The sequence below is a fragment of the Mytilus edulis genome, chromosome 8, assembly GCF_963676685.1.
Source record: "Mytilus edulis chromosome 8, xbMytEdul2.2, whole genome shotgun sequence".
Lineage (NCBI taxonomy): Eukaryota > Metazoa > Mollusca > Bivalvia > Mytilida > Mytilidae > Mytilus > Mytilus edulis.
The window spans coordinates 36,277,079-36,288,929 of NC_092351.1; the positions used below are offsets into that span (position 1 = coordinate 36,277,079).

The 11,851-nt window shown below is 31.7% G+C and overlaps 2 protein-coding genes across 7 annotated transcripts in view; both read left to right on the forward strand.

Annotated features, from left to right (window-relative positions):
* Positions 1–11,055, forward strand: part of LOC139485465 (cyclic nucleotide-binding domain-containing protein 2-like) — a 34,270-nt gene extending 23,215 nt beyond the window's left edge. For all 5 annotated transcript variants that reach the window (XM_071269977.1, XM_071269978.1, XM_071269976.1 and 2 more), the window contains 11 exons: positions 880–1,071; positions 1,301–1,467; positions 2,608–2,681; positions 3,841–3,914; positions 4,479–4,708; positions 5,600–5,751; positions 7,551–7,721; positions 8,553–8,635; positions 9,314–9,421; positions 10,127–10,270; positions 10,888–11,055. In XM_071269977.1, coding sequence (XP_071126078.1) covers positions 880–1,071; positions 1,301–1,467; positions 2,608–2,681; positions 3,841–3,914; positions 4,479–4,708; positions 5,600–5,751; positions 7,551–7,721; positions 8,553–8,635; positions 9,314–9,421; positions 10,127–10,270; positions 10,888–11,028 — 1,536 coding nt within the window. In that variant the 3' untranslated portion in view covers positions 11,029–11,055. The remainder of the gene's footprint in view (positions 1–879; positions 1,072–1,300; positions 1,468–2,607; positions 2,682–3,840; positions 3,915–4,478; positions 4,709–5,599; positions 5,752–7,550; positions 7,722–8,552; positions 8,636–9,313; positions 9,422–10,126; positions 10,271–10,887) is intronic.
* The window catches only part of LOC139486786 (ragulator complex protein LAMTOR1-like), a 513,831-nt gene that overhangs the window by 67,806 nt on the left and 434,174 nt on the right, over positions 1–11,851 (forward strand). The window lies entirely within an intron of this gene.

Here is an 11,851-nt window from a genome sequence, read left to right on the forward strand (position 1 = left end):
CTGGTTTGTACGTCCGGTCGTTCGTCGGTCCGTTCTTTCTTCCGATCGTGCGTCCGTTCGTCCGTCTGTTTCGCTTCAGGTTAAAGTTTTTGGTCAAGGTAGTTTTTGATGAAGCTGAAGTCCAATCAACTTGAAACTTAGTACACTTGTTGCTTATGATATGATCTTTCTCATTTTATAGCAAATTAGACTTTTGACCCCAATTGTACGGTTCACTGAAGATAGAAAATGAAAGTGGGAGTGTCAGGTTAAAGTTTGTGGTCAAATAGTTTTTGATGAAGTTAAAGTCCAATCAACTTGAAACTTAGTACACATGTTCCCTATGGTATGATATTTCTAATCTTAATGCCAAATTAGATTTTTTACTCAATTTCACGGTCCATTGAACATGGGAAATGATAATGCTGCGGGTGGGGCATCCGTGTACTTTGAACACATTCTTGTTTTTAATTAATGTTTTAATTAAATTTTCACTGACCAATGGTTAGGTTCCTTTGTAGTTTGTTTTGGACTGTTGTCGCTTTTTCCCTATCTGGTGTGATAGCATCATTGAATACTTTTTTTAAGAAATAGAACTAATATCTATTGAATGGAATGGACTTGATCCTAGGTATCAGGGAATAAACATTCTAATCCATTTTTTCAATCCGAACGTGTATACTCGTATAATATTCTGTAACTTAAAAAACAAATGTTTTGATTGTGTATGTATTAGTAGGAGATGACTTTTCGGTCTTTAAATGATTATTTGATTTCTGCCTTAAAATTTGAAGCTGTGCGTCGACTTCACCAGTCTCTAAAGCTATGAAATTGAACAAAATGCGCTGTTTTGGGAATACTATTTAACCTAACTAATCATAATGTTTTTACTTATTTCAGCCTCTTGTCAGGTTCCGAAGGGCAGTTAAAAATGTACAGACTCTACTAAAAGCTACAGTTATAAACAATGGACAAAACTCTCGCAATGAAGGCAAACTGTTTTCCTGGGCACAAGACTTCATGTCTACTCGTCGTGAGTTTGAGATGCATGGATTAAGTTTCGATCCAGCAGACTATAAAGCAAGACGAGAAGTAAGTGGCCTTTGAATTCAAATAAAAAAAGTATGCTCACCTTAACAATGATAAAGTTAATATAATTCATATTTTAGGAAGTTTCCTCAGTACTTCTTATATAATACATTCATTTACTAATATTCAAAGTTCTTAAGCTGAATAAGAAAATGAGAACAGATAAATGTTGTATGTTTCACATTTGATAAATAAATTTCCGACTATTAGTATAAATCACGATTCTATGCAGGCATGTCTCAGCAACGAAGCAAAGACAGTGTTGTCAATGGACCCTGACGAAAGAACAGAGGATCACTTAAAAATTGCACTTCTAGCGTTGAACCAGGCGGTAAATGCCTTCAGTGAATTTCCAATCACCATGCAGAGATCTTTAGTTCGTGTCGGATGGTATGAACAGTAAGTCATTTTCGTCCAGATTCTGATTAAAAATTGAATTTAGAATTTTCGTTTTAATGTTTTAAATTCGAATTAAAGGTGAAGTAGGTTAAACAACAACAGGTCTGAAATCCTTTACTAAAAGTAAATATTTAAAAAGAAAAGGTTTTGATTTAACGTTAGTGGACGTAGCGCGCGTCTGGTGTATAAAAATATTTTTAACCTGTTACCTTTGGATGGCTATTATTCGTTTGTTTCTCTGTCATATATTTTCTCCCATTCATCTGTTTATCTATTGTAACCCTGTCGTGTAATGTTGTCATTTTAATGTTATAATAAACACTGCCATTAAAGCGGGAGGTTTGACATGCCATAAAACCAGGTTCAACCCACCATTTTTTCATAAAATGCCCTGTACCAAGTCAGGAAAATGGCCATTGTTACATTATAGTTCGTTTCTGTGTGTGTTACGTTTCGGTGTTGTGTCTGTGTTGTGTTGTAGTTCTCTTTTATTTTATATGTTTCCCTCAGTTTTAGTTTGTAACCCGGATTTGTTTTTTATTCTATCGATTTATGAATTTTGAGCAGCGGTATACTACTGTTGCCTTTATTTACGTCATTTAAAAGTCTCGTATAAAACACACAAATCAATGTTAAATGGCGACTGCTTCGACCAAAGATTTAATATTTTATTCACTAATATCCAAAATTTGAATTGTATTTATATTTACCGAAAAAGAATAGCACAATTTAGGTTACAGTAGATTACTGACGTTCTATTCTCATAAATTGATTGAAAAGATACTAATAAAATCATAAAAAAAGCTAAAGGGATGGCAGATATTAGCGCATAAATGAGGAAATCGGGTACGTCGACAAGGCAAATTTTAAAACAAAACATAAGAAAAAAAATCACCCAAAAACACTTTATAGCTTTCGTTCGTCCGAGACTCTTTGCTGGATTCCCTTATCAGTATCTCACAAGCCTAAACATCGAAAAGCTACGGATGCCACGTTAGGAGCTCTATAATCAATAAGGACCAAAACAGAATATCCGAATTCACCCATCGTAAGCGTCTCCTATAATGAATGATACCATCCGAAATTTCACGTTTAAAATAAATAATTTTAGTGTTATTTTTGTCATATAACTGTTTACAGCTTTGAAGACAAGCGTGTAATTATTAGACAAGGACATATGGCAGACAACTTCTACTTAATCATCTCAGGAACAGGTAATTATTGGACCTATGATACTAAAGAGGGGGATAGCAAGGTGCTTAAAGTAAAGGCGCCAGATACCCAAGAGAGAATCAATCCGTACAGTCAAAAAGACCGAACATATCATAGCATAACATTAAAACACAATTAACCGACTTCAAAACAATAATTAAACCTAAATGTCAACAACATGAACCCAACAAAAACCGGGTTTGATCTAAGGTTCCCAGGAAGGGTAAGCAGATTTTATAGGTTTATAATATAATCGACAATAAATGTTAAAGACAAAAAAAATTTATAAATACCTATGGGATACTAGTAATAAAAATGATAAGCCGGGAAAAAAATGAAAACAAAATGATGTTAATTAAATTCTACATCGATAAAAGTTTAATATCAAGAAAGTGTAGTTGCAGTATGTGATTTTATTTGTTTGAAATTATTGATATTAATCAAATAAATGCTTTTGATAACGAAGAACTTTGTCCGTATTTTCAGTACAATATCCCATAAAAGTTTTTATACCGTTTGTTGAAATCCTTTTCTGTTTGATGAGTCGATCTTGACAAACGTCAACAAAATTTTATCAAAATAAAGATTTCTTTGTTAAGAACATAAAGACATTTAGTTTTTCTATTAACACAAATATCTGCATTTACTGTTCTAAATTTGTCGTCACTTCGTGATGCGTCTTTTTAACTTTTGTGATTTTTAAGTTCGGAGGGTTAAATGATTGTGTGGGAAAAGATTCAAATTGCTAAAACGATTTACGTTCTAAAATAAGAAGGGAACTTCTTCTTCAATACATATTATTGATAATCCTTTATAATGATATCTAATTTTGCTTGCTTCTTGTTGAATATCAGCAAGTATTACGGTAACAGAACATAACTTTAAATCTAACACTTTTTGTGAGTCATAAATAAAATTGAAAATAGAAATGGGGGAATGTGTCAAAGAGACAACAACCTGACCAAAAACGCATTAAAAAGCCGAAAGCCACCAATGGGTCTTTAATCATATATGTGTGTAAAAGATTACAATGTAAAAAAAAATATGATTCTGTTTCTTTTTTTACAAATAAATATTCCGTATCAAAATATATGCCATAATCAAGTTAATGTCACAAATATAACAAAGTAATCAAGTAATCAAGCTAATCAATTGTTTCAGCTATTGTAACTATTATGGATACGGAACAAAGTGTGCGGACAGCAGCCGTTCTGACTAAAGGCAACAGTTTTGGGGTAATCAGATACTTTCAAGAATTGTAAATATTAGTACCATTCATGTGATCATTCTATAACTATTAATTTTACTATCAAATTTAATTCGCATCTTAACTATTCCAAAGATGTTGTTATATGGATGATATAAGAATGAAAGATACCAAGTACTGACGGACTATTTATTATTGCTTATTTTCATATTGTGTACTAGAAAGGAATTTGCTGAGTGTAATAGTGGGTTCTAGATTTCAACAATAGATTAATCTAGCTGTTTTGACAATACCTGTCGAGTCATCTATGTTTGTCAGCCTCGTGCTTTATTTTGACTTTTTTAAAACTTTTGTTAATTCAAGCGTCATTGATTTGTTTTGTAGACAATACGCGCGTCTGGTTTACAAAACTGTAATTCTGGTATCTGTAATGATATACTTTCAAGAATGAGTTCCGCATAAACCAGAAAAAATGCTGTTACATTTAAACGTTTGAGAGAGGAATGAACAATGAAACGAGACCCCAAATAAAGACAATTTTCAAATTAGATACTGCATATAGACAATTATTGATATCTATTTATTATTACAGGAGTTAGCTTTAATGCACGGATCAAAGCGAACAGCAACAGTCACCTGCAAAAACAGTGTAGAACTATTAGCTGTTGGAAGAGACGACTTTATAGATATATTCATGCCAATTACCAAAGATCAAGAACCAGAACATATACGCTTCCTCAGATCCATTAACATACTGCATGGATGGCCAATAGAATGTCTTCCTTATCACGATCCAAAAATATGCTGCTTTACATTTTTCAGGTACAAACATTTTATATTCTCAAGAACATGTTATTTTTAGTTGAAAAAAAAATAAAACTAACACGGGTCTTTCCGTGCTATTTATAATATTCCTTTTTTCGTTGTTATAATTGTTGTTTTGAAAGATCTATCGTTATTTATGTCGATACGGATGTTTTGTAGCGTAAGATTGACTTCTAATACATATCTATTGTTATATATTCATCTTCTATTAATATACCAGTCAGCGAAGTGTGTAATTTTGAAAATAATCGTATATATATATACCAACACATTGATAAAAAAAATTGTTGAAAAAATGCACTTCAAGATCTAATAAAATGGAATCTTCTACGTAGTCATAATTATGATAAAATGAAACGTTAACTACATGTACAGTAGCAGTTAAATACTTGGACATTGGTAATATATATTGAGATGTAGTAAAAAAAAAGGAAAATAATAACTTCAAGGAAATTTCAAAATAGTGTCTTATCAAATGTCAAAATCAAAAGCTCAAACACGTCAAACAAATGGTAAAACATGGTGGATTACATCTGGATTTATCGGTAGATAGACCTGACTATGGGAGTTCAAATGACGTAAGTGTTAGCATTGTAAGGTCACACTTCATAAAAAATGTAAGAAAACATATAATCGGTTGAAAAAGGCACCGCTATGACTCACTCAAATACGATAACCAACGATTAAATAAATGACAAAACAATAAACGACAAACAAATATGACAGTCGGTATCCGACAACTGCATATTGATATGATCGCTAATAAGAAAACTAGACAATTTTTCAATTGAAAAGAAAATGCTATATTTTTTTTATCTATTTGAATATTTCCATGTAATCTTGTTTTGCCTCCTTAACATATTGTCTTTTATATTTTTATTATTTTAGACGAGGAGTGTTGTTATGTAAAGATAGCAATAACAGTGAATGGGTTTACATAATCAAAACAGGCAACTGCAGAGTGTTAAAGAGCCTACATCCAACCAGACCTACAATTCCTATATCTGAACATGATATCAAAAATTCTCACGATATTATAAGTAAGTTCTTCAGTTATACATCTTATTTCATTCAAATAAGTTTCTCTGCATTACATGGTGTAATTTTTTACATTCGAACAAGTCAGCACATGCACAGTTATAATGACAACACACAAATATTCATATAAAATCTGCCTCGTAGCTAACTTGAACAGTTGTTAGAATATACTATTCAATAAAAGTAACAATACAAAAGTTTGAATTCAAATTTATCATAAAATATGATAAATAATGAAAAACATTCATTTGCAAGCAAATGCACATGATTAAAAGAATCTGTACAAATTGGAAAGTGAGAAAATATCGTAATATTGAACACGGGGTCAAATTTGGTTTGCGGAAAATGACAACAAAAGTCGGCCCTTTATTTGGAACATGAGAATGAAGTATTCAAATATCTGTAAAGGCATTCAAAGTTATAAGCAGACCATGTTTAAGTTTCAATTCTAATATGACGTCCTTATTACGCGTTGTAAACAAAGCCGTGTTCTAATGAGCACAACATATGTTTGACACATGCGCACAAACTTACTGTTTAAATTAACGTTATTTCCATCGTTATCCTTTAAAATATATACATTTAGGCAGCTAATATAAACTTTTATAATATATTTTTATGAAACAACATATATTTATCATGCTCGTAGTTTTTAAACTTATCAAATATGAAATGCAATGAACAGACTCCTCGAGGAGGAAACGGGAACAGCCAAACATTTTTACAGTAATTTCGTACTCTTCGACCTATAAAAATACTGTATTTGTCCTATTAGAATCGAAATAATTCCTTCATGTAATGCTCTATGCTCCTTTTAACATGGGTAGGCATTATATTTGACCACATTTTACACCTCGCTTAGTACGCTCAGTGTAAAATATCGACAAATACAATGCCTACCCATGTTAAAATGAGCATAGAGCATGACATGAAGGAATTATTTCTTAAGTTTCAAGTCCTAATAACGATTTTTGAATTTTTGGGAGAGAAAAATCAAAAATTCGCGTTTTTGCTTTATATCAATGGTTTTGACATTAAAATAACACTCTGCAAATATTAAACCAATTGGGCAATTATTTACCTTGGTACATTATATCCAATTCAATCATATATCGAAAATGTATTGCCTTGTATTGTTTCTTGTGTTGACTAGTATAATTAACTTGGAATAAAACTAATAAAATGCTAGGAATATTAACAAAATATTGATATAAACGATCACATTATGTAATACAAATATGAGCTTCAGTATATGTACACATTGATCATGTTGATGAATGTGTTTGTTGATAATTGAATTTCATAAATAATGTATAGCATGAATGGATACCAAGGCATAGCATAGCATTTACAATTCTATAAATAAACTTCCTTCCGTTACTTGTAGCTAACAGTAAGAAAGTTTTTTTTCTAATGGTAAAGATGTTTTAAACCCCTCAGCTTCAATTTATACATGTTATATTAGCCTTATTTTCTCTTACTGATCATCTTAGCATTTTAGTTATATATCACCTTTATGGAATATCAGTATCACAGAACACCACAGATCTCAATTTTCTAAATAATTTTACGAGTTTATTACATTACCGAATATTTACATTAAATGAAAACCATGTCAGCTGATATTAGGGGTGCATGAGTTAATCCAGTTTCTGGAACAAAATTAATGACATAATAAATGAACTCACTTTCCAACAATTAAGAAGATGCCCGAGAAATATAAAGTTTAAAAGTCCACAAAATAAATATATCTGTCAAAATTATGGAAATATATTTTGATATTGATATTACATCTTTTCAGAGCTACCCCCATTGATATCTCCACGGTCGATATCGTCGTGTAATACCTCTGTGTCAATACAAAGTTCGTTATCACACACCACACACTTATCTTCGGCGTCGCGGAAAAAGAAACGACGACGATGTACTGTAGACAGTCTAATACATATTTTACATAGTACCAGCGACAGTCGTAAGTATATAAGTCAAGTAAATGAGTTTTAGTTCAAATAAAGTTCAATAGTTACATTTTTTTATGAAAAGCCTGTAACTACAAACCGTTCAGTCTTTTTAAGAGTTTAAGTTGTTTGTCAATTATGTTCATGTTGTAAGCTCAGTAAAAAATTGAAAACAAGACGTTTGATAATTTATATGCTTTTCTGGATTTACCTTCATCAGGAACGCTCAAAGCCAAACATTTGAACTCCGAGCAAGTATAAGTACCGAAACCGTTCAAGAGCTATATGACAAAAATACCTAAGATTTATAGCTAAAAGCATCTAAAGTAAACTTTGCCACAGTAATCTGCAAACAAATAGTCTGTATGTACTGAATTTACCGCAGTGAAAAGGCTTAAAATGACTTTATATTTCATTGTCTAGATTTTTCAGAGCTTTTCAGATCAAAATGGCTCATTCAATTCAAACTAGATACGGTATACTGTTTCTCTGTTGCTGATGACTCATGGTCAATTTTTCATACAGAAATAAAAACTTATTTTTGAGGAATTAGTTTACAGCAATTATATAATTAAACCTGTATAAAGCTAATGTTTTTTAAGCCTCCAATACCTAATAACGTGAAGAACTTAAAACGTACAGCCAAATACATTTTTTTCATAACACTTTGCCTGTTTTCTAAATTGATCAACTGAGAATTCATTAGAATGCGAAAAAGAGAATAACCTGTAGGTCCGGAAATACTATATAGAGTAAGTTAAAGATGTTCAATGTATGCATATACTCGTTCAAAAAGTATCCTTTCAATTAAAACAAAACATGTATCCTTTGCATCTCCTTTTCAGCTCATCTAAATCTGGAAGAACACAAAAAGGAAGTAGAGATGTTATATGACAAACTGCATAACAATTTTGATCGACGTGGAAAGGTGACACTTTATTGTAATTTGTTCAATTCAAAATTCGTCATAATCTTTCAAATCGTAACTCTAAAGTGTTAAAGGTTATAAACTTTGCCTCCACTTTTCATATTTGGTATAACAGTAAAACAAAAAGGAAATCAGATGGGATTTTAACGTCCTATAAAACCACTCTTATACATAGGAAATATATACCTTTTCTTTTCGGACACTTTTGCAAATGAAAGCAATTGGTGCATGTCACACCCCTGCCCTTGGTTTAGTGAAATATTAGGCGTACGTCTTCACGTTGACCCTGACAATATTTGACCGTAGTTAGGACACTATATTCGAATAATTTGCATTTAATGATGTGTAAATTTATTGCATTTTGTTCAAAGCTAAAAGCTAAAATCAGGACAATGATGTTTTTGTTGTTGTTATGAATTTGAATTTCATCCTAGGAGTCTTGGTTAAATAACTTACTAAACGCTGGGTGCTTTGTTGGTGCTGAAGATCGAACATGAACTATGTTCCCATTTAAACATTAGTTGTTAATATTTTATTTTGTGGATAGAAGTCTCAAAGCGACCAAACTAGTCTCGTTATTTGTTTATATCAGAAAAAGGACAAAGATATAGTTCTCAGAGAATATTTAAAAACAAAGCAGACATAGTATAATTACATTCTTTTGTTTTACACTTTCAGCGATATTCAAAAGTTTTTGAAAAATTAGATAAGAAAGTTGACAAAGAGAACATAGTTGAAGAAAAACTGTTTGTTCAAATACAGAACCTAGGTCCAAAAGACGTTTTCGTAAGTTGTATCTGTTAATTAGAAATAAACAAAAACGTCAAACACAAGTTTGTTCTGAAGTTATTATTAGTACAAGCTACTGGACATGTTTGATACCTTCGGGAACTATGGATTTAATCAGGAATCGAATATGAACAAGGGAATTAGAGTTGCCTTTCTTCGTACAGAAAATTAAAAAAATGTATAATCCTTTATCAGAATTGTAATGTGTGGATAATGTATTGCATTGCGTATTAGAGATATCCATACTCAAGTCGAAAATATTTGAAAGGAGGTACAGATGGCTGCTTCAACTGATGGACATAAAGTGTTGCAAGACTAATAGTATTAGCTAATACACCTTATCGCTATTTGTCCGCCATTACTGGACATCACACAGGTTCCCGTAAAACTTTGACGTCATAATAATGTACAAAATATTAGACGCCACAATGGAAACGTGTTTAATCTATGAAGCCAATAGTTCAAGTAGGAACAGCGATAAGGTGTATGCATACTATAACGTTCAATTAGATCGTGAATGCAATACACTTAGTGGTATTACAAATATAATAGAAACAATTTGACATGTTAATCGTTAATCGGATTAGGACAGAGAATAAATTATTTTAGATATTACTAACCTTTTCCTTTTATAAGTTATGATTTAGTCCAAGTTTATGGTCGTAACAAATGTTAACGAAAAAATGTCATTTGGTTTTATAGGGATTGGAGCAGGTGGCGTTTGGGATGATAGGCAATACAACAAGTACTATATTAGTATCAGATGGTGCCGAATGTATACTGATTAACAAGAAATATTTCCAACAACATCTTAATGACGAAGGAGCCAAACGATTAAGACGAACTGTATGTATGATAGTGTGATTGAAATCATACTTTTGAAGTTGATAATGTTATTTCAAGTGGAAAATATGTCTTTTTTGCAATTTATAGTATATATATCCAACAAATTGTATTTCGATGTGCGTATGCGGTTTATTTTGGCTTCCAACATCACTGAAGAGACGTTTATTGTCGAAATGCGCATCTGGTGCAGAAAAATTGGTACCGTTAATATTAAATTTGCCTATACCCACGAAATCAACAATAATTTGTATTCCAAGATAGATAATTAATCGACAGTATTCAAATGCACATAGTTCCTATCGTTATGACTTTGACAAATGAAAACTTAACTATACAGATGTGACAAAATGACATCACTTTGATCCAGATGTTGAGTCGATTATATAATATTAGATTTATTTAAGGATAGTAAGCGTATCTTTAGCTATTCTTTTAAGGTCCCTTCTGTTATAAACCTTCTGAAGTGTTCAAGTATGTTAGCCTCCCAACTTTCGTGGTATTCGGTTTGAGGTTTCTCGATACAGGCGAATCCAGAAAAGTGCTTTCGGACGCATTCATTATTTTCCAGATGTATATTAAAGGGCAAATGATGACTTGAAGATTTTTTTCTTTTGTAGCTTCAACCTTTACCATCAGAAGAAAGCTTACAACAGAAACTTCAGGATAAAACAAACTGGGAAGCGTACAAAGCATTGACAGTCATTGATCAAATATTGTATAAAAGACAGGTTCAAAATACAGATTCTTTGTTCTACTGAATACTCAAAATAAATTGTTTTACTTTTGTAGCGAATCTCAATGTGCCAGCTTACTTTAAAGAGATGGCCTAGCAATAGAATACATGACTTTTTGTATAGAATGTATAAAAATGTAAATCATGATCAAATCAGACAAAAGAGAACCTCAACATATCATAGTAGTTTCATTTTTACTGAAGCTTTACCTCCTTTTAATATGTTATTAATTACTCCTGTTTATCATCGCTTAACTGAACTACATTACTTTTCATTAATCTGAAACAAAAAAGGTGATGGTTGGAAATAAACAATTTTTTTGCTAAACGATGCTGCATGTTAATACAACTATTTCGAGTCCATAAGAATGTTAATATAAAACAAGATGTTATATGGGATCTAATCACCAGAGTCCAAATAACGAGAATATAAGCAACTGTTGGTCTTGTACAGTGAGCAAAACTCTTAAACAATAAAGTCAGTTATAAAAGGCCCTGACATGACAAATTGTGTGTGTATGCCTTTTTTTCGTTAATTTGATGACAATGCTTTTTTTGTCATGTCAAGATTCTGGAAATGTGTTTTGTTGATATCCGTGTAATGTTCATTGGAGGTTTTTTTCCTGTTTTGTTTTATATCCAGTCACTGCTTTATATCTTTTATTTGGGTTATCATTAAATCAATCGCAAATCCTACTTTGAGGGGTTCATTTCTCCAAGTCTAAGTTTTCTGTAGTTGTTCGATGTACATGTTCGTCTTGCTGTTTTTGACAATTTTAATTGTCCCCTTGAATGTTTTTTTTTTCATCTTTGAATCAATCGAACATTTTTAATAATGTAGAGAAACT